General features: G+C 40.8%; 1 protein-coding gene across 2 annotated transcripts in view; it reads left to right on the top strand.

Annotated features, from left to right (window-relative positions):
• The window catches only part of LOC127555824 (protein DDI1 homolog 2), a 31,083-nt gene extending 13,036 nt beyond the window's left edge, over positions 1-18,047 (top strand). Inside the window, exons 4-10 of one of the 2 annotated variants that reach the window (XM_051988468.1) lie at positions 387-513; positions 3,266-3,393; positions 4,997-5,125; positions 6,898-7,001; positions 8,542-8,731; positions 10,746-10,808; positions 14,145-14,242. In XM_051988468.1, the coding sequence (XP_051844428.1) occupies positions 387-513; positions 3,266-3,393; positions 4,997-5,125; positions 6,898-7,001; positions 8,542-8,731; positions 10,746-10,762 (695 nt within the window). In that variant the 3' untranslated portion in view covers positions 10,763-10,808; positions 14,145-14,242. Of the gene's footprint in view, positions 1-386; positions 514-3,265; positions 3,394-4,996; positions 5,126-6,897; positions 7,002-8,541; positions 8,732-10,745; positions 10,809-14,144 lie in introns of both variants that reach the window. The other variant, XM_051988467.1, reaches the window with a different exon arrangement.
• Positions 18,048-23,526: the final 5,479 nt, after the last annotated feature.

Raw genomic sequence — 23,526 nt, 5'->3', positions numbered from 1 at the left:
TATTAATGATTTATATTATTTACAAGAAGAGAACGGGGCAGAGAACTCGAAGACAGTTAATCTGCCAGATAATAGTTTCCCATTAATTTCCCCTCAGACTGTTCATTGTATCAGATTAGAGTTAGGTATGATTAAACTGTTATGTGAATAAATGATCTTGTTGAATGCTTGGCTTAAAGAAATAATTTTTATTGAAAGTTCTGATGTTAAATGCTTAATTCAAGGCAATGACTCGATTGAAATGAGCTCTCCACATCATTGTAAATGTGTTCTTTGCATCTGTCTTTGTGCCTTTTGAGAAGTTGTTAGGCACAATAACAAACGGTGGAAAGGCATAAAATTCCGTCAGCTTGGAGTTCGGTCGTTTATATATCTCATTTTTGCAGAGAAATTTACTAGGGTCCTGGTAGAACAACAACAAGACCGAGCCCGGAGGGAGCAAGAGAGGATCCGTCTCTTTGCTGCTGACCCTTTTGATCTGGAAGCTCAGGCCAAGATAGAAGAAGATATAAGGTAACAAACCATCTCGACCCAAGGAAAAGAAGGCTTTTTGCATAACTGGATTCTCAGACGACAAAAAAAAAAATCTTACCTGAGGGGCTCTTTAGGGTCTCAGGGTTTGCCATAGAGGGATTCACCGGGCAGTCATCTTGGTTTCCAGGCCCGTTAGCCCCATTGTCTGATGCAACATCATACAATTGTTGATTCTTTCATGATAATTTGATATTAACAACTTGAAGAATTTTCTTTCCATAATAATTCAAAAAGCAATTCTGGCTAGTAGAGTGATGCTAAAATGATGTTCAGATACAATATCATGTAGAGACAATTTGAAAGCTTTGAAAGACTTGAGAACTCGGATCAATGATTAAAAACCCCGAGTCCAGAGCCAGATAAGGAATCGATCCCCCATGGATGAGAGAGGCATGGACTTAAATCTACAAAGAAATAAATGGGCTGGGACATGATCAGTTTGGGAATTTGTTTTACTGGGCAATGAATGTTTGTTATTAGAGGTTTATTTTTTGTAATTTTGTTCAGTAGTGGGTGCAGCAAAAGGGAGAAACAATAAATGCCTGGAATACTTCAGCTGGGAATGCTCTGGGTCAATTAAATAGGCTTGTTTGACTTAAATCTCCTTCAGCAGGTTGTTTGTCTCCTTGTGATTTAGTTCAGGGTATAAGCTTATTTATAGTAGAAAAGCATCATTGCAAAAATGATGTTTTGGAGTCCTAAATCTATTTGACTTCGATGCTTCCTGCTCTGCCCTCAGGGGATGGACTGTATGACAGGTTTCCTGCTCACATTTCTCCAGGGCCATATTATATTTGGGCATTTTATAGTCAATTCCAAGATTTTATCATGTCAGCCCTGTTAATTTAACCTCACAATCTCAATGAAAGAGTAGCTGTGTTCTTGCAGATTCCCGTGCTGTCCCCAGTGATGAAAATGGCAGAGTTTATTTCTACTTTCTGTTTGAGCTTTATTCTAACAGAAGCAAAGACCAATTTGAACAGTGCATTAAACTAGCACTTCAGGTGACAAGGAAGTAGTTTCTAGATATTTCTATGAAAATTGAAGGTACATACTGCGTTACCGTTAAGCGAGCAATATAAGGAATGGACGTGTCTTTTGGTTCCAAACTTGATTTCTTGTCCCCATAAGCATTATCCCCAGTAAGTAGCTTTTAAAAACATCCCTGGCAAGTAGACTAAGTGAAATGGGATGCATAGATGGCAATGTGGTAGGCCTCAGCTATCTACCAGTACCCTTGGAGGCCTGGGCTACTGAGGGCATGATGTGACTTTTTTTTGCCAGCTACAAAACAGTACTAATGGTTCTCTTGAAATGTCACCATGATGTTGGACTATTGGAAAAAAAAGAAAAGTGAGAGTAACCACAGATATCAGCAAGTCTCATATTGCTTCCCAGAGGAAAATTAAGACATCTCTTCCTTTAAAAAGGAAGCTTGTATGCTTTGAATAGCTTCCTGTGTAGCATGCACAGAATAAGTGAATGACCAGTACTAGTTTGCAGGGGATTGTAGCAGGGCTTCATCTTTGTTCAGTTAATACAAAGTCACCATTGTACAGCACACTTTGCTTTCTTTCTAAATTCCCTCCACAGAGTTGGCTTTGTGAGGAGGCTATCTTATGTTGGCATGGCACCCATCAGATTGTGAGGATGTGCTACTGAGCTGAGGATTTAAGATACTGAGGCACCATAAAATTTCATGGGAAACTTGAAAGATGGCAAGTTTCAAATCAGGTGTCTGGGATCCTCCATTCTCAGCCTGAAATTGACTGTTTTACTACAGGGTGATCACTGCCCATTAGGTTCCTTCAATTCTAATATTTTCACAAAAGACTGGCACGCTTGTAGCTCATCAGTTGTTTTAAAACATCCCCTTCTTATTTTGGGAGGACATGAATTGACCCATGGTCTGTCCAGAGCCATAAAGCTCTGTGCCATATTGGAATGCTTTTCTGCAGTATTTCCCAAGCATTGTGGCTGTGACTAGAACAGTTCATGATTTCATTAACTACAGCTACTTGAAGCATTCAGGTGTGAAGATTACAGTGGTAATGGCTGAGTTGCTTTCCCCTTTGCAAGACTCCAAGATGCCAACTTGGTCTTTTCTATTCTTAGTATTTGGTCGATGTTTTGGAGCTTCTTCTGGCCACTGTGCAACTTGGAGGCTAAGTACGGTGGAGAAGTACTGGTTTGGAAAGCTGAAGACAACCCGACTTCTAGTTTCCCCCCAAAGGCCCTCAAAAGCATGTGATCATAAGCAAATCACCAAGCAACACTAGGCTGAGCTCAATTAATATGTCAGATGAAGTTCCAAAGGCTGCATGATCTTTCTTTTGTTGGAATTACGGTCTTTGGAGTAGCCATTAACTTCGACCCCAGATATTAGTCCTAGATACTTTTCAGGCCACCTTACTGCAAAAATCAACCTACCTCCTACTGTAGTCTGCAACATCAGTTTCTACAAAAGAAATAAGACATGGCCTCTTATGTAAATGACATTTTATCTTCAGATTATGAAGAGCTCTCTGTGAACAGCACGAATTTCAACTTTCTTAAGCAGCCACTGGATAAAAGTGTTCCTTTCTAAAGCCATGACTCAGCTGCTTATAACTAGCCTGCACTTGGGGGCAGGAAGAATGGGCAAATCTATTTTTTAACTGTTTTATTTAAAACGCCTAGATTTCTGTTAGTGGAAATAATGCTCTTGGTACCTGATTTTGATTTGTTATAGGCAACAGAACATTGAGGAAAACATGACAATAGCTATGGAAGAAGCTCCCGAGAGCTTTGGCCAAGTAGTGATGCTTTATATTAACTGCAAAGTGAATGGACATCCTGTGAAAGCCTTTGTGGATTCAGGTGATACAGCATTCTGTCATCTCTTTCCTGACCAGATATAACCGTGAGAAGGTTCTGGGTGATTGGCAACATTCAGGAAGTCCTGGGATGCTGGGGTACTTTGTATTTTGGGCACCACTGTTCCTTAAGCCTGCTAAAGGAATGTAGTTTGGGCATGTTCATATTATGGTCTGGAGCAAGCTGACATGTTTGTGTATGGGAATAGTGTATGATCAGATTGCGGAGATAGGTCTAGAGAGAATGACCTTGAAACCCAGGCTTAGGAACTGAGGCTTGATCCTACACTTCAGATCACCCTATTGTTATTAGAGAATCTTTGAAGGGTTTTTGAAGACAAGTTGCAGAATAGGGTATGTTGTTAAACCTGAAAACAGCTGAGCTAGCGTCTTCATGTCACAGCAAGACTACTAGCAGTTAGAGCAATTCAGGTATAAGTTCCTGAATTCTTTGTAATGGAAGAACTTGGGAGAAGGAAGAAATGGAGAAAAGAAATGCCAAGAGAATCCCTTGGGTTTAGGAACTGATGCCAAGGTTTGACTCAGAGTGACCAGATGAGTGAAGGTATTCTTGGAGGAGGTGGGGGAGTCATAATCAGGGCTGAGATCAGAAACTTCGTTGTGGGCAAGTTGAGTTTTGAAGTTACCTTGAAGCTAACAAAATGGAAATGTCTTAGCTTAACTTGGAAATATGAAACTAGAGATTAGAAGAAAAGTCAGAATAGGAAACTTTTCATCAATATAGGAGGTCAGAGTTAAGTTGAAAGCATAGATACCCTCATCAGAGCCCACGTGTCTAGGAGTAGAACTTGGCCCGAGTGCCCTCATCTTTTAATTGAAACGATCTGTTGGTGCTAATATGGGAATTGGGACTGGGGGATCAATTCTGAGCCCTCCTATCCACTTGTTAAGTGTCTACAAGGCAAATCGGTAAACTCTGAATTCAGGTTCCACAGGTCCAAAATAGGAGTGACAGTGCTTAGTAAAACGTTTTGATGTTATTAGATGCTAGCAGCTCAGAATTTAACAATATTGTCATCGGGAACTTTGGGTCATGACTTGAATATGCTTGTCATTCTCTTCACCTGTGTCATGGTTGCTGAAACCCATATGTATTTTTATGTCCTGCTGTCAGTTTTTGCTTTCTTGTGGTGGTTTCAGAAATACATGAGAAACAAACCAGGCCTGTGCTACAAGAAAGCACTCATTCCACAAAATATTTATTAAACATTTAAAACACGCAAGGTGTTAAAAATTCAAAATCCAAATTGCCTTGACCTTAAGGAGCTTACATTTTGTACTGAAGGAAACAGCACAGCATGTCCAGCTTGGTTTTGGAGCACACACAGTATATCCTAATTCCAATACAGAAGAGAGAGTTATCTCCATCAATGCTTGATTGATGGCCTGCTTAGCAGAAGCAACTTTGTTAGTTCCCTCTTGTTTGTTAACAAAGGAGAAAAATCTTGGATTTGTGTCTGAATGTGTCTTGCTTTGTGTTCCATTCTAGTTAATTGTGAATCCTTCATCATGGACACACTGTGGAGTAAATTGATGGGTTAAAGATTGTTAAATTATTCTATGGTGCTGATATCTTTTCTTCACAGGAGCTCAGATGACCATCATGAGCCAAGCTTGCGCAGAAAGGTGTAATATAATGAGACTTGTAGATCGCCGGTGGGCTGGGATTGCCAAAGGTGTCGGCACGCAGAAGATTATTGGCAGAGTGCATCTTGGTAAGTAAAGTCTCAGAAGCTTAGTGTGGGTTTGTTCCCCTTATGGTAGTGAGATGCATCGTCTAATTCAGCTAAATAGAATCTATTGTAATTACCCTATACTTGAGGAAGGGAGTGTTGTTTTCATAACTTCACTAATAGATGTATGAATAATTTTACTGGTGTTGACACATCAATGTCAATCAATGGAAAAGAAAGAAATTCTCCTTCCTGTCCATGGAGATCCCATCCATTAGCCTGTTGGTAAACTCATTGATTTTCACCATCTGCTCACACACAGGAAGAAGTATATTCTTCTTGCTGCTGGAGATCTCCAAGCAGAGGTTGTGTGACCACTTGTTAAAGAATTTTTGTTGAGAAATCATTTAGGTTAGAGAGATGCTGCATCTCTAATAATCAGGGCCTTTCTATCCAGTAATGAGATCTTGTGTTCTGCATTTCTTTTTTCTTTTTTTTTTTTTAAATTTAATTTTATTTAATAATAACTTTGTATTGACAGAATCCATGCCAGGATAATTTTTACACAACATTATCCCTTGCAATTTGTGTTCTGCATTTCTAAAAAAAAAAATAGCTTTGAGAGAAATTCTTTGCTATGTTAGAAGCTGTGTCAAAGACCTGAGGGCAGGTGTAAACAGAAGCTCCAGAGACAATTAGTTGATTTTTCTAGAGACCCGAGAAACATGACTCCAAGATTCTTTCTGTATAGTAAATTTAAAGGTGATTAAAAAGGAAGAGCTAAAAAATTACATATCCCCCTTGGTCTTTCTTCTCGTGGGCAAGTTGACAGTGATAAAATATGCCTCCTGGAAATATGTTTATAGACATGGAAAGTTTCTTGTGGATGCAAATAAGTCATTTTGTCCATTACTTTCTAGAAGCCAAAGACTTCTTTTAAATTGTCTCTATTTTCTATATGACCAGCCTCTGTCATCTAAATAGTCAAAACTACGTATTTAAAAACAAACAAAAACCAGAAATCTTAACTATTTTCTTCATTTTAGTGAATAATAACTGATATTTGATCTATGTATAAAATTACCAAAATCTTAAGCCAGAAAACTAAGTAAACATACCAAGTGAAAAGATTGATAACAGATGAATTGCCTTTGGGAACATTGCTGTCCCAGAGGAGGGAAGAGATTACGGGTCATGTTCCATTTTTGTATAATCCAGAAATTCCAGAACGAGGCTTGTAATTTGCAAGTATTTAGCCCATTCCATTTGACAAGTATAGAATTCCAAAAGCAAACTGTGGCAGTAGAACTGGCTTGTGTTTGCCAGGAGACGTGTTGTTGGGAGCAGGCCAGAGAAGAGGGGGCTGAAGATTCAGAAGGCTTTCTTTGTTCTTTGGATGACATTGTCATCTTACTGTATCACTTTTTTAAAAGCCATAAGTGAGAAGAAAATAGTTCATGTCAAAGAAACGGGTTTCTTCTCAGTTTTCCCCACAAGTTTTGCATCTGTTCTAAATAACATTGCTCCACCTTAAACATAAACATACCCTTCACTTGCTTTACCCCTAGGAATCTCTTGAGCTGGAGCCCAGACTAGTTTTTAAACCAAGAAACAAAAAGTGCTCATTGATTCCAAGAGATTTGGCTATATTCACTGACCATGATCATGGCCTTTTGTCATTTTAACTTGTTGATTGCAGAATCTGTTGAAGGATATTGCTGGGCCATATTTCTAGCAATCCTTTTCCCAAAAAATGCCCTGAACCTTCACAAAACTCATAGCAATACCTGCTTTTCTTTCTCTCTGTTCTTTAGCTCAAGTTCAGATTGAAGGGGATTTCCTGCCATGTTCCTTTTCTATACTTGAGGAACAGCCCATGGACATGCTTCTGGGACTGGACATGCTCAAGCGACATCAGGTAACAACTCTTCTTTTGGAATCTGGTGTATACGAAGGAGATGGGAGATGGACCAACATTTGTCCATATACTAAATGTTTCTTTGAATCTGTGCCTTGATTGGATATTTAAATTGGAGAGACTGAGAGCTGGACTCCAATCAGAAAATTCTCCCTACTTTTGCCCTCCCTGGCCTGCCAATATTAAGAGCATCACTGGAAAGAAAAAAAGCTCTGTCTTTGTGTTTGTGGGCATCTCAGCTGCCAGCTTACTGGTGACCTGCTAGACTTCCTAGTCTGTTGGGGAGATGGGTTAGAGCACAGTAGGATAATCAGTAGACATGGTATCCTTTCCAAACAAGTTGTAGATTTTTACTAAAAAAAAAAACCAATTCTGGAATTTGTCTATAGGGAGCTTATGCAAGGTGCTTGTTCTAGAAGTAGAAGAAGGCTATTTTCTAGCTTTTCATAGATTTAAAAAAAAAAAAAAAAAAGGCAGTCATACTTTCCTTCAGATTAAGGGATTGTCCATAGTTACACTAATACATTTGCTGGATCAGAGGATGCTTCAGTGCACTTAAGGGCTCATCATTGTAAACCCAAGGTGCTCTGCTTTTGCTGATGCCCAACAAGGTTTTATTGATACCACTTGTGCATGTCAGGGTAATAGCATTAGTCCCTCCCCGCTAGGAGCTTACAGTCTGGTAACCAGCACTTTTCAGCAAAAGTCAATGATGGGTGAGTTTGGGGGCACTGCCTTTATGTGGTGGACACAGACCTACTCATATATGTGCTGATACCTGTAGTCAAAGCAGAGACTTGTTCAAGCATTTATTTGTTTTTAAATGCTTGAGATGGACTTCTGATTCACTGGATAAAAGGAACTCCCAGGAAGAGAACTCTCTATTTTGAAACAGCAGCTGCTCTTAAACTTCTCAGCTGAGAGATGCCCTTTCTGAGGGTATTGAGAGGTTCAGCAATTTGCCCTACACTAAATGTAGATGTTGTATGTGTGTGTGTGTGCGTGCGTGTGTGTGTGTGTGTGTGTGTGTGTGTGTTAGTTATAGGTAGCACTTGAACTCCGGTCCCCAAAGCTGAGTCTCTTAGCTGCTAGACCAGGCTGCCTCCCCTTTATTCTCCAGGATGATTAGAAACAGACTGTGGGTTTCTGTGGCTGCTTGCCATCTCTTGGATTCCAAGCATAGCAGATACAGAGCAGGAGATGCTGTTTTATATTTAAGTAGTAATGTTTTGCAAATTTGTCTTTGATTTTAATTTTATTACTGTTAACTCCCACTACCTGAAAACTCTCAATTAATAAGCAGAATCTTAAATGATGAAAGATTTCGCCCTTTTAGCCAGAATGATTAACTTGACTTTCTTTTGCTCCTCTAAGTATTGCTCTTGGCAAATGGTAATTTCCATTCAAGTACATCTCTTCATTTGAAGAGCTGAGTTTTTCTGAAGACATTTAATCTGTTGCGCTTAATCAAAATCAGCTCCAGCCTATGCATTGAAGAGCAGAATCCTCCTCATTTGGGTTTTGATTTCATCTCTCTCAGTGTTCCATTGACCTCAAGAAAAATGTACTAGTGATTGGCACCACAGGCACGCAAACCACCTTCCTTCCAGAGGGAGAGCTCCCCGAATGTGCAAGGTTAGCGTACGGTTCAGGGCGAGATGACATTCGGCCAGAGGAGATCGCAGATCAGGAACTAGCAGAAGCGCTTCAAAAATCCGTCGAGGATGCAGGTATTTGAGCTGGCTGAATTTCCTATTTTGGTGGTGGAGGGACAAGCCAGGAAAGGGTAGGCCTTAGAATCTAGCCCCCTTTCTTAGTCTGCTTGGCAGCTTCTTCAGGAGACATTCCAGAAGGCTTTCTCTCACAGCCCACTCCCATTTCTTAATACAGTGAAGGAAAGCAAAATGGTTGTTAGACCAAGAAGAAATTTGTTGCTATGGGTGATGCCTATTGAGTTCTTTGCTCATGAATCTTTTACTAGGTATCTCATATTTCTTGGGCTTTTCATCAAAGAAGCCCTTGTAATTCAGAAAAAGGCTCCCTTTTATAACAGTGATGTGTCTTGCAAACACCTGCCTCATTTCTTATTGAGCAGATGCAAACTGGGATGATGATAATCATTCCTCTTCTCCTTTCTCTCCTGCCCCCCTTTTGACAGGAAGTTGGACTAAGTGAAAAGAGTAGCTCTCTGTCTGTGAAGAAATGCCCTTCCTTTGTCCCCATATTTTTCCTCTGAACATGCTGTCAGAATCAGAAATAATAAGGAATGTGACTGAAAATTCAGGGTTGCTTGTGCTTTTGGTGAGATCCCATTTTTGAACGGTAATATACAGAATCAAAAACCATACTACCTCATATTCTTTTTTGGGTTTTATGTGTGTAACCTGAGTAAGTCCAGAGACTAATCACTTAGCCAAGATTTTCAGAGCAAAATAAAAGTTTGAATTTAGTTATATATCCCCATGGCTAATATCACCCACAAAGCTCTGTTATTTAGGATTAGAGGTCATATTGACATGGCCACAGATGGTAAGGGGACACCTATTTATTAAAAGAAAACTTTAGTAGAGAAGTAATTCTAGATTGTCCTCCAGTTTGTTACTGGTTCCTGGTCATAACTGACCAGGTTCCTTTTGGAATAGGAGGAGTAGAATTAGCCATTGTGGCTCTACTTCTGTCATGCTGTCTTAGGCAGAGAAGTAGGAACTTGGGGGCTGGGAATGGGAAGTATTTGGAATAGGCACTGCCAAAGAGGAAATAGCGAAATTGTGGCTCTCGGTCCTACCGTAAGAATTTAAACATAAGTGAGTTTGTACAAACTCTTCCTTCCCTCTAAACCTTCCTCCTGCAGCCCTGGAGATTTGGCTTTGGGCACAGCAGTTGATGATTATGGTGGGTCCGTAATCTTCCAGTGCATTCTAGTGACCCATTTCTGTTACATGGTGAAGGGAAATGGTTGAAGAGAAGTAGGGGCAAGAACCTTAAGTCATTTCCTTTGGGCTGAGCAAACAGAATGGTAATTTATAAAGAAGGAAAAACATAGCATTTACTCTTTTATCTTCTGTTAGGAAATTGTAGCTAGCTTAATTAAACCTTAAACGTAAATGCTTCCTCTCTGCTTTGCCCAGTGCCTCAGTATCTCCTTTCTTAGGTTTACTGACTTCTGTTGTCAGCAGGAAAACCGGACTGAAGAGTTCTGAGGCTTAAAAGCAGAGGTTTTGTGGGGGCCGGGCTCGTGGTCTGGCAGGGAATCTTGGCCTTGATCTCTCAGCCTGGGTCTGAGCTCCGATACTAGGAGCAGAATCTGGGCATTAGTGAGAATGGGACCTGATTCAGATCTGGTTAGCTTTCTTTTATGAGCCAGACATAGGGTGAAGGGAAAGGGAGAAAAGTGAACACTGCACGTGGTTGTTCCCTTTTACTACCCACACAGACTTTGTTTCATCTAATCACCATCTGTCCCCAAGGCAGCAGACCTGACTGTGTGTGTGTGTGTGTGTGTGTGTGTGTGTGTGTGTGTGTGTGTGACAGAGACTGACAGACCGACAGACAGGCTGTCTGAACAGCCACCATGTGGCGGGACCATCCAGCAGAGCTCTTGGGTGATCAGGACCCCTGCCTGTCCCGCTCTATCCCTCCCCCTCCCTGGCTCCAACCATGGCAGGTGTGGCAACTGTAACCTTGCATGCTGTGTGGTTTGAGTTGTTAACCCACGTTTGCTTGTCTGTTTCCTAATTCAAACAGAGCGTCAGAAGCCTTGATGCATGTAATGTGTGTGTACTGCAGCTGGAATGGGCCTCAGACCAGGTATTTATAGCCATCACTTTAAGCCTTCAATACCGTCTTCATGTGATTGGTCTGAGTAATGTCGGGGATCTTACCTTGTGTCCTGCAGGTGTGATATCCAAGCTTCTTAATTCACCATGTTCCCCTGTTTAATTACACTAGCCTGCACGCAGCATATGTATGCTGGAATACATGAGTTGTGTACATACACACATACATATATAGAGAAGCATATATATGTATGTGTACAAGTTCATGGTTTTATAATTGTCTTTTGTGGAAACCGCCCAGAGAAATGACCACATTAATTAAAAATTTAACCACTAACAGTGATGATTAAGTGATATTAAACCAGTGTAAAAAACCATTACTAGTGTTAACATTCTCCTTGGGATTCACTCTGTCTCTTTCCTCTGAGAGCCAAAGGCACGTGGTTCGATCCCTCCTCACAGAATAACTCCTTTGAGGACACCAGGCAGGAGTTATTTTCATCTTGGATCCCAGTCCTCCCATCCGGGCCACAGAGTCAGTGGTATCAACGGCCCAGGACAGCGGCCCCAGCTTCTCCCAGCACTGACTGGGATCCCAGCTGGCCATGGAGAACCTTTGGAAAAGATGCTATTCTTTCCTTGTCCTGACATGGGAGCTACTGGCAGAACTGGGAAAGAAACTATCTTGCGAGTGCCCATTCAAGGTCTCACAGAGTTGTTTTGCTGGCTGATTGTTTAGATACGTGGTGCTTTCTTTCCCTTGCCACTGTCCAGTTAAAAACAGTCATGATTCGATTGTTGATACCCCACTCTCCTCCTCCTCCTCCTCCCTTCTGTGGTCCTCTAGTACAGGGCTGGGTCTTGTAGAAGTATAAGAGATCACCTCATCACCTCTGGGTTGTAGGCAATGAGGCCGAGGGCCAGGGTAACCTTAGGTTTCCGGCTGAGCTTTTTACTATAGAGCCAAGGGGCCATTATTGGTCCGAACCATTGCCCTTTCCTTCCTCCCAAGTTATAAGGTCTTAACCATAAGGTCTCATTAGAGATATCTTGAGGCATTAAAGTCAAACTTGTGGTATTTTGTTCCCTTTCACTCGTGAACCCTAAATAGCACATTAAGCCTCTGTATCAAGGGCTTGAGACACTTTACCAAAGGCTGAGCCTTACCTTAACCAAGCCACTGAGCTTCCTTTAATAGGTTGGCTGGTGTGTGAGCTCTCATGACTGGCCTCAGGACCATATAAGTAGACAACTTTTAAGCTAGTGCAGGGAGCCAATTTGCAACTGAATCCCTGATAAAATGGGTGTGACTTAAGAGAAGGAAATCCAGTTGGAAAAGTGGGACCAAAGCTATTTAGAGACATGGGCTGTATATTGGCGAGCCAAGTTTAAGCTTACTGTGAAGACTCCCACTTGTCAGCAATCAGGATATGAAAAATCTTAAATCTGAACACACACACATATGTTTGGGACATTATCTCTTTTGTCCCAAATCTTTATTTAATTGCTCGGGTTTTTGTATGATTTTTTTTTTTTTTTGCCCAGTTCTGAGAGAGGTTTTTTTTTTTTTTTTTTTTTTTTTTTTGCTGAGGCAATTGGGGTTAAGTGACTTGCCCAGGGTCACACAGCTAGACAGTGTCTGAGACCAGATTTGAACTCAGGTCCTCCTGACTTCAGGGCTGGTGCTCTATCCACTGCGCCACCTAGCTGCCCTCTGAGAGAGTTTTTGGAAACAATGGAAATTGGCAAAATCATCTACAGTGTTTGATCTGCAAGAGTTTAGATGTTGGTGCTTTGTGCACACAGCCCATTTTATGTATATTTAGAGAGAGAGAGACAGGCAGGACTTAACCTAGTTCCCTACTCCCTGCTCTGTCTTGTGGGCTTCAGTAGTTCCTACAATCTCTGTCTAGAATTCCATCCCTTTCTCTTAAGCCCAACTTTACCAGTTGCCTATTGGATATTTCCAACTCAGTCTGTGCAAAACAGAACTCATTTATTTTTCAAAAAAAGGCCTTACTTCTTGACTTGCTGATTCTTGTTGAGAGCACAATTATACTTCCTAGGTTCCTAACTTCTGAAACACCCTTGGAAGTCATACTCACCATCACCTTTCCTATTCACACAGAAATCCCACTCTTGTCATTTCTACCCTAAGACAGCTCTCTTCTATATTTCCTCCTCTTATACAATTGCTCACATAATTCAGGAGCCTCCCAAACAGTTTCATAGTTCCAGATTTTCCAGAGACACATGTCTCATCAATCTACTTCCTTATTTAATTAAGTTTAGAAGCTCCCATACTTCTCTTTTGAGCATTTTGAAGTCCATTGTTTCACATTATCTTTCCTGCTCCTTTATGGATTCCAGCCATTGCTTTTGGTGATGTGGGCTTTTTGATCCCATATCCAGAATGTGTTCTTCAATCACTTGTGTATTCCTAGCTTCCTTCAAAAGTACTACTTCAACATCCTGCTGTCCCCTGTCCACCCCCAGCTCCCTGTGCCCCCAGAAGACATCTTTCATTTATTTTGTATATGTATCCACTGGCAGATTATCAGCTCCCTGAAAGCAGGGGCACCTTCTCCTTTGACCTCTGTACCCCTTGTGCCCAGCAAGAAGTAGACCCCTAATAAATACTGATAAATACTGGTCTGTTTGATGCTGGTTTCCCAGGCTTGATGCCTCCCATTGTATTACATTTTACTCTATAAAGTGATTGCTAAGATACTTTTAAAGTTATGTGATTTTGTAGAAATAAGTTTTATCTATCTCATCTTTATATTTCCTCTAAAACTGACTCCTCATTCCTGCCATAGGGTATTCTAGGGGCCAGGATTAGTAGGATTGTTAATGATAGCTTACATTTATGTGGAGCACTTTGCAAAGCTATTTACATAATCTCATTTGAGCCTCTCAACTAGGAGGTAGATGTGGTGGTTAACCCCATTTTGAGGTTAAGGAAACTGAGACAGAAGGATGAAGTAGTTGGCCAAGGTTCAGAGAGCAAGTATTGATGGTAAAATTTTAATTCAGAGCTTCCTAACTCCAAGGTTGGCCTGATCCACTGCACCAAGCATGTCCCCAGAAGAATGATAGCATAGTTTTCCCATCCTTCCCACCTCAGCCTGTCCAGATCTCATCTTGGCTTCTTAGCACCCCTGGCTGCACAGCTGAGTGGGGGGATCACCTCAGCACTGGGCATTAATCATTATTTGAACATTTGTGAGAACTTGACTACATCATATTAGATGCAACTGAATGTATTTTAAGAAGCACACATTTACACCTAATCTACATTGTGAGGTTTAATTAATTTTTCTTTAATATGTGCTCATAAGCTCCTCCTCCCTTTCTTCCCATGTAGAGAAAAGTGATAAAGAAACTACCTCACTGGGAACATCATCATTACCAACCTGCGGTGGATCTGACAGTGCAGCCCATTCCTTAGGACTCAGCTCTAAGATCAGTCACCCCATAAGTCTTGATCGCTCTGTCTCTGCTCCTGCTTCCATCTGCTCCTACAAGCCCAGCTCACGAGAGATCGTGGATCTGAAAGCTGACCCCCCGGTAACCTCAGATAAGAAAGAATGTCCTCCTTTCCTGGACCCTCCTGCCCAGGCCTCATCCGACTGTACCATGAACAACCAGCCTCCGGGCTTTCCGAAGTCAGCTCCTACTCTTTGGAATTCATCAAAAGAAACAATCATAGTAGATGATCTGAAATCTCCTGCTACAGAAAGCACCTGTAGCATCAAAGGGTGTCCTGATACACAACAGAAAGAGGATTTGTCTGCTTTAGCCACCCGGATGCCCCGTACACAAACATATCTAGATAAGAATGATTCGTGTTCACCTTACCAGGAGCCTAGCTCCCAACAGCCCCCACAGCCAGTGGGTGAACGGTCTAAGGCCGAACTACAGCGTGAGCTAAGCAGCCCACAATTACCATGGAGCACCAGGCTTGGCACTGAATTACAGCCCAGTCTTCCTCCCATCCAGCAAAGATCTAGAGATTCGCAAACTGAGAATAGTGGAGCTGAGCAAGCGACGCTGGGCCATCCACAGGCAGAAGACTCTGCTCCCTCCTCGGCACCATTTGGCAGCTCATTTACTGAAACAATCATGGAAATAGATGTGGCGGAGCAGTCCGTGGTAGCTGTCCACAGCTTGGGAAGTGGGCACAGCGCCGGCACTGAGGATGCTGAGGTTTCCGATCTCACTTTTGATAATCTTTGGGTGGAAGCTAAGGCTTCAAAGCCTAACTCCTCTTCTGTAATCGTGAGTAATCCCGTGTCAGCTAGTGATTTGCAGCCCCCAGAGAGTAATGTTGAAATGTCAGAAACAGAGAGTCAGTTGTCATATTTATTAAGGGAAAATTGCTCTTCGTTAAGTCTATCTGGTGATGGGCTGGTCTCCACGGACCCTGCGGCCCCTACAGAGGAATCTGCTTTATCTGTAACAGCTGCTTTGAAGGAACTTCACCAACTTTTAGTCATTAGTTGTCAAGAATCTCCAGGAAATCTCACATCTGAAGAAGTAATCCATCCCAAGCAAACAGCAGCTGAAGAACGAACTGAGAGTCAGGAGAAATCTGAGCAGCTACCCCAGAGTCAGCATCCCCCTGTGGTCCTGCAGGAGCCGGAGCCTCGAGATCCCTCCTGCCCAGTGAGATTGGGACCCGAGAAGGCTGAGAGATTGACGCAGGTATCTTCATGTACAGGAGGGCAGAGTGGGGTCAGTGGAAATGTGGATGAAAGCATAACAGCTGCACCCGGGGACGTCCAGAAATCACAGGAATCAAGGAGCGAAAGCTTTTCTTTCACAGGAATGTCTGTGGAAACCTTGGGTCAGTTAAACTCTGTAGGAACAGAAATTTCATCCAGATACCTAGCAGGCGAGGAGAGAACCATCCCTGAGACTTCTCAGCATACTGAGGCCTTGCCGTCCGATTTCCTTCCAGTCCTCTTTCAGGACCCTCAGAACCCAATGACAGGAATGCCTGGCGCCAGGGAAAGTGCTGTCTGTCCTGAAGCCACGAGGCCTCTTCACAGACTTGAACAGCTGGTCAGTCCTCCAGCATCATCTCCCTCGCCTCTCCCAAGTCACCTTTTCCCTGCTGCAGATGTGGACCGGATTCTTCAGGCGGGTTTTTCTCTGCGAGAAGCTCTTGGGGCTTTGCAACGTGTTGGTGGAGACGTAGATCTCGCTCTTCTCATTTTGCTGGCAAAGAATATCATCGTTCCTACATAACTATGGAACAGGTGGACTTGGCTAGTCCCTATTCCTTTGAAAAAGATTGAGATATAGATGTATATGTATACGATGTACGTAGAAACCTGCAAGCAGAATGTTGAGCCAGATTTTTTTTTAAGATTTTTATTTTTGGCCAAAGTAATTTATGATCTCTTGTCTAATGAAGTTGTCTATCACACTTGTTTAAGATTTGGGCCTTTTTAATGTATTGGCAGTGTGTGCACACGAGCTTTTTATTCTCAATGATGCATTCTGGAATAAAACTGATGGATTTATATAAAGTGTACCATTTTAGAGGGAAGTTGACTATTTTGAAAAGCAGAAACTATTAGAAATCCCACCACCTGTCAGGTTGAAAGCATCCTGGCTCACTATCCTGGTGGTTGCCCATTCCATATTTGGATGAAGGCAAAGTCGAGAATGTTGTGAAGAAGCAGAATGTCAAGGTAGAAACTATAGGGGAAATTACTTTAGACATTTAATCCAACACTCTTGGCATTGTCGTCCATTGATACTCCAGGGAAATGAAGAAAGGAGCCTAGGGTAGCTGTGCTAGAGTCACTGTAATCCTGGGCACGGGTCCTGGCGTTTTTATGGGCATGGGAGAGTGGGTTCAAAATGGAGTCATTCATGCATGATGAGCTGCTGCACAAATTGCAAAAAATAACACTTGATGGAGTGGAGTTTCATTTTAAAGTGGAACTTGGTGCTACCCAAATTCCTTTTTTTAATCAAGGAAAAAACCAACAGCCCTAAAATTCTGTCTACAGTGAATGTGCTGATCTGTAAACTGTGAGGAGGTGCAGTAGCCGAGACCCCGGGGGTCCCAAAGGATGGATTTGCTAGAAGTTCAAGTGAACCCTAATTCTAAAGCACTTGCCCTCTGAGCTCACACTTTACTCGGAGATATTACTATGTGATTACGAGCTCTGTGTGAACTGAGTGAGGCACAAAGTGATATCCTTGCACTGATTTGTCTTGATCTTTAGAGGGGACAGAACTGATGACTTCTAGCTGTGTTCTTCGCTAAAATCCAAGTGTGAAATGGGCATTTCTGACTCTCTGAGTGGCCTTGGGAAATGTGCATTTTCCATCTTTTTCCTCCAGAAGGCTCCCATTTAAAGTTGGCCCTCTTGGTTTTGGAAGCATGGAGTCAGAGCAAGTGTAGAGCATGAGAATACCTTTCTTGTGGCCTTTGTATTGAAGACCAGCCCCTGGGATCTTACTGTCCTGTGGGCCCCACTGTGTACTCCCTTTGGGAGCTCTCATCTTAGTCCTTCTACTCCTAGAAGAGGGAATTGACTGTTTAAGATTTATGAACATGACAAATCAGGATCTTTGATTGTAATTGAAAACAGAGGCCTTGCATCCAGTTTGCAAATTCTAAAGTCACATGGCTCCGTGTGTATATTTTTTAAGACCTTCTGCTTCCATCCAAACCCAAGTCCATTGAATATAGAAGAATTTATTTTCTCAGGAGCATTTTTAATTATAATTTGGGGGTCTTGAGAAACATTCTTGTTTCATTCCTTTACCCCTTCTCCATGCCTCTTTTTTAAAGAGGTTTTAGCAGGGAGGTTATAAATCACATTAAGCAGGTGGCAGAAAGAACAGTAGGGTTGTCAGACTGCCATTGAATCATGATAGAATATTTTAGATTATAAACCCCTATACCTATCCCCACACCAAAGATTTAAGATGCAATAAGGAACTGTTTACAGGCTTTTCATGAACCCCCTAATTGGAAGTAGGTCGTTTATATTGTAATTAGTGCAAATCAACAGTACTTTGTATGCTCTCTGCTTTATGATTAATGAATAAAAATAGTGGTCATAAGCTAGTTTCAGAGTGAAGGCTTTTGGGAAAGGGAGAGTGATTAAAGGTGTCAGACCTTTTTCCCAAAAGCTTTTTTATTTGAAGACAGTTTTCTGTTTTGAGAATGGCAGAAATTAACTTTGTCACAAAACCATTCCTTGGGGGCACAAGGGACATTCTAAATCTTAAAAAAAGAAAACACTCGTGATGATGGAAGTTGTAAGTGGCTCAGTAAATTCTGGGGATCAGGGGAGGGACTTTTCCAAGTCTTTGTGCCTGATTTTTAATAAATATCATATATGCCTGCAGTTACACAGGTATTTAAAGAATACTCGATGAAATTCTAGCCCAGAAGGGCATCTGCCAAAATCCTTAATTTTTGTTTTGTTTTCAACATAAGATTATTCCTAATATTTTTGTGCTTTTACCTTTTTTCTACTCTTCCATGTGAACAAAAATATGTCAATGTTTTTGTTGTTAAATTGTGTGTTGTGTTTTAATTCAGCAGGAGCTAGAAACCTATCAGAATTGCTAGACATTTGGGGATATTTTAGCTTGGCAGGGTGACCCTTTTTTCCCCCTTCATATGTAATCCACTAAAATACAGTGAGCTCTGGAAAGACAGTGACTTTCAAGCTTAAAAATAAGTCAGTGTGACTGTTAGGTCATTGTTCTGATGGCAGGCAGAGCTCATGATGACTGGCCATTATTGATTATGTTCAGCATCCAAAGTCCAAAACTTGACTCTGAGAATTGTGGGCAGAGCTGACTTCCAAGTTCTATTTATAATATTCTGTGGTATGAAAAGAAGCTGTATCTGCCTTGTCTCTTTCTGTGTAGTTAAAATGTGCATTTCCTGATGCTTCCTGGCAGTCTCTAGGCAGAGGACCACTCTAGGGGCCTGTTTGCTGTTGTACCAATATGGGGCACCAGGGGTCAGTCACACACCCCTTTCTCGCCTCTCTCCCCCTTCTTCCTAGACTTTGTATTTGAGCTTTTTCTTAATAGCTGCCAGTTTTTGATTAGAAAAGGAATGGACTAAGAGATCAATGGGAGCGGTAATTCTTCCACCTTGTCCACAAGGTGCTTCTTGAAAGCTGTATGACTTCATCTCTAATAAGTTCATATAGCCCTTTATTTTTTTCTTTGGATTTAAGCTTAGAAGATATCCTGTTCACAGATTTAGTTCTTTAGCCTGGGAGGTTTGTAAGGGTGTTGGAGGACTTGGTGGCCTTGATTTCAAGGAGTCTAAATACCCCAGTGAAGTCTTCCTTCCCTAGCTCCTGTTCTCTACTATTTGAGCCATAAAATGTTCTCTTTTTTTATAAATCCATATGTACACGTTTATATACTTAGACATGCATATATGAATATACACATATAGCTATTTAAAATACATGGGATTGTCTTTGATTCCATATTACGTATATTATGTACAAAGTAATATATATATAAACAGGATGAGGCAAAATAAGCTCCACATCCTAATACAAGAGTTGAAACAAAACATAAGCAGATTATTTTAACTGCAAATGAACTGACTATATTCTGTCAATCAGTGAAGTGCCAGCTTTTGCCTCACCACGCAGAGAAACAAGCCTTAGGAAGGAAGGCCCACGTGTCTGGGGTAAGCGAGTTTATCCCAGGGGATTGGCCAACGGTTCAGTCTCATTTTGCTACTCATAAGCCACCTAGAGAGAGTATAAACTGAAATAATTGAGCTAAGTGGTTCATACACTTTTGTAGGAGTTATCTACAGGTGTTTTCGCTGTAGATGTTTACATTTCTATTAGCACTGCTTTTCCTTTTGGCTATTTCTAGAAGACTTGTTATACTGTGATACTGCTCGGTTAGACTGTTCTCTAGTATCCATGTTCACCAAGAAGCCTGATTTCTCCTTTTGAGCAGTTGGGGCAGGAACCTGAATCCCACAGGGGAGAGTGATGACAGTTTGCATAAGCTGGAATTGGAGCAAAAGCAAATGAAGCGATTTTAACTGATAAAAAAGCCAACTTTCTTTTCCCCCTGAGGGTTTAAAATAGCAGTTGCTCTCAGTAAACATTTAGGGTGTATATCGAAATAATGGTGGCAACTTGATATGATACGGTCCAATTTATGGATCTAAACGGTCAACAGTAAAAATTGAGAAGGAACTTTGGCTGATGGCTCAGTGCATAAATGAGAGGAGGAAGGAAGTGGTTTCGTTAGGTTTTTGTTTGCCTTTTGTGTCATGGTTTTACAAATAACCCAGGTGTTTGGTAGGGAGCAAAATTTGAGGTATGCTTTTTTTTTTTCCCTCCCTTAGGGGAAATTGTCATTTCTGAGGTACAAACTAATGTTCATTTCTAGTTATACTAAATGCCACCAAGTTGGGTCCCTAGCTCCCACATTTCCCAGAATGTTTCCTTCTAGAAATTGAATATATGAAATCAACATAATGAGATATAGAAGGGACAGATGGGGAGGTAACCCTAAATTATTCAATCCTTTCTCTTCACAGAATTGGACTGAACTCCAACCCTTAGAATAATTCCACTAGCTAGACTCAGGGCAACTTCTGCTTTGGCTTGTGGTACATTTTTACATCTTTGAACTTTTTGGGAGAAGTTTGGTAGAAATATGATGCTGTGATGTTACTAAATTCTCAAGAACGACCAGACTTAATATAAAGTTGGGTAACCCCAAAATTCCTGGACTAGTAGGCAACCATTGGTCCAGTGGACAACCGGGGCCATAATGTGGTGCTTAGCTGAGAACAATTTAGAAGTTAAAATTGGCAGGTCATTCTTCAGTGTCTTGAGTTTATAAATGTAGTCAGCTTTCCATTTATTAGTTCAGGACAGCAGCTCAAAAAGGAATGGACGTGCTTTGACAAATAATTAGCTGTAATATTACTATAGTAAGCATCTGATGAGATTCACTGAGAAGTTGGCAGACTTTGAAACATTGAAAGTTACAATGATTTTCTGTTAGAAAAGCCTGACTAAAGGCTTGTTTAGCTCAGGGGTTCTCACCTAGCCTGGGGATCAGTGAACTGGTTTTAGGGTTTTTTTTTTTTTAATGTATATTGTCATAGTTATTTCAGTATTGATTTTCTTGGTGATCCTCTAGTTTATTTTAGGCATTTAAAAATATTGTAAGAAGATCACTAGCCCTCGCCAGACTTCCAAAGTCTGATACAAGAAGGCTAAGAACCCTGATTTAAATGAAGTAGCTTCATTTTACCCATACCAGGCTGTTGTGGAATTGGTACAAGGGTTGTTTTTTGTTTGTTTGTTTTGTTTTGTTTTAAAGAAAAACCTAAAGTGAAGTTGACCTCAAAATATAGAAAATAAAGCTTTGAAGTCTAGCTCCCTTTTAAATTTTTTATTAAAAAAAAAAAAAAAGGCAAACCAAAAGCCAAGGGTGAAATACCTTTGTATCAGATCTCTCATTGCAGAATTAGAATATCATTTTTAGAAGCAATGTGCCGTAGAGGGTAGAGGCTAGCCTTATAAGCAAGAGGGCCTGGGGAATACAAGTCATACACGAGACATCTGACAAGTCACCATAGTCTCTCAGTGCCCCGGATGGCTTTTAAGACAAGGTCACAAGTGATTTGGGGATCTACAACAGCTTTTTCCCACTTTAGCAGGGATTTGTCACAAATGAAATCACAGGTGTGGCTGATCCTTTCCCTCCCCCCAAATAATCTCTTTACATAATATACTTTTCAAAGCTTTGTTGCATGAACTATGATTTTTATCATGGGATGCAGGGGGTGGGAGAACAGTTAAGGGGAGATAAGGGTAATCAGGTTTTTTCCTTATATAAACCTCTCTACCAGCAGAGAAGTGATTGTTTACAAAACTATATAGTTTCAGTGACTGTCTTGGGCAGAAAAAGGTACACTTACATTGAATTTTCCTTACTTTCAGGTTATTGTTTTTCAAAATTACTAATTAATTTGTCTGAATCTTTCATGAATTAAGACTCCATTCTCCAAGGTCATTGGAGCCATCGTCTGACCTTTACAACCACTTCCTTTGAAATGTAATTCCCATTCTATGTTCCCAAGGCTTTTGTTTTTCAAGTGGCTCTGGTGATACTTGTGTTCAAAATGGTTCAAGAGCAAACAGTGGTTAGTCTTGCCTTTCACTACAACTTTATATAAACGTTTGTTTGCATGTTTTTAGTATTTTCCACTTCTGTGGGCAGAGGTTGGGTTAGGAGCAGATAACCTTGAAGAGAGATTGCCACGTTGGACATCTCTAATCCTTTTCTCTTCCCCTTTCACAATTGCCCTTGAATTTTCCACTTGAGCATGGATAGCAAAGGTGATTATGCACTTTTCTTTGGAATCATTGAAACAGCATCAGTATTTTACAAGAACTGGGCTTATCTGCAATCTACCCATGCTTGCCAATAGCTCAACTCTTCATCCCATAATGGTTTTGAGAAGTCAGAAAAACTCTCCTGGAGAACTTACAGGAAACAAGCTCAGGAACCCTAGAGTCGATCACTTTATGCCATTGACCTTCGGGGCTGGCTGATCATGTGCTTTGTCTGTAGCTGAATTTGGGCTTTGAGTTTGTTTTGTCAAATACTGAAATACTTGTCAGCCTGGAGTAGGGAGAACACTTGATTCTTTTTAAAGGAAAAAAAATGAGGACTTTGAGGAAAATAAAGTTGATATGTAAAAAATTTGATATTTAAAGAACAATAAAAACTTTTATCATGATACTATTGTTTGCTTAGTTTATTTTAAACTGAGGTATAATTTGTTTAACTCCTTTGCCCTTTTAAGTAGCTGCTCTCTTTGTGCATGGAGATTCCATGTCATATAGTCTTTTGAGTTCTGAGAGAGATGGTATAGCATGGGGGAATGTAAAAATATATATACATATATTGTAAAAGGATTGCTGTTAAGTGACAGTGCCTGGCACAATTAGGTGCTTAATAAATGCTTATTGATTGATGAAATTGGTGTGTATTTGGGTAACATTCCACATGTAATAGATGGTAAACAAGGAAAATAATACTATTGAGATATGTAGTATCTCTCCATCAAACGGTTTCTTCATTCTAAACAGACCTTTCCAAAGGTTAGGGATTCCTATGATTTGGGATGGAAGCTGATGGGGAAAGGTGAAGGAGGTTCTACAAGTTAGTACTCAGTTGGATGACTTACTTTAGCTTCGCCATTTGGCCAGTGGTGTCCAAGCTTTGGAGTTGTTTCATTTGATTTACTGCTGACTATTTACCTTTTCTTAAGACACCACTTATTGTTTGTAATTAGTTTTGATGGAGTAAAAAAAGTAATAGGTACCTTTGAGAAACTCCTTGCAGTTTTGCAAAATCCAAGTTGAGAGTCACTACCTTGCACACTTATCTTTTTATTCCACAAACTATCAAAACACTCCTAACCAACTTTTATGCCAGTATAATTTCTTCCCTTATTCCATTATTCTTTGTCCTAGAGATCTAGTGCTAGGCTTATGTCCTAAGGAGTTTGAAGATGATAAGAAAATTCCTACGTGTGACAAAATACACACAGCAGCACTACATGGTAGCCAAGAACTGGAAAAAAGTAGGTGTCCATTGGTTTGGAAATGGATAAACAATGACTAGTGCATAGCTATAACAATATCAGTGATAGAAAACAACAGATACAGGTAATCTGGAGAAGCGTGAGACTA

This window comes from Antechinus flavipes, chromosome 3, assembly GCF_016432865.1.
Source record: "Antechinus flavipes isolate AdamAnt ecotype Samford, QLD, Australia chromosome 3, AdamAnt_v2, whole genome shotgun sequence".
Lineage (NCBI taxonomy): Eukaryota > Metazoa > Chordata > Mammalia > Dasyuromorphia > Dasyuridae > Antechinus > Antechinus flavipes.
This window is presented reverse-complemented; position numbering and strand designations above follow the sequence as displayed.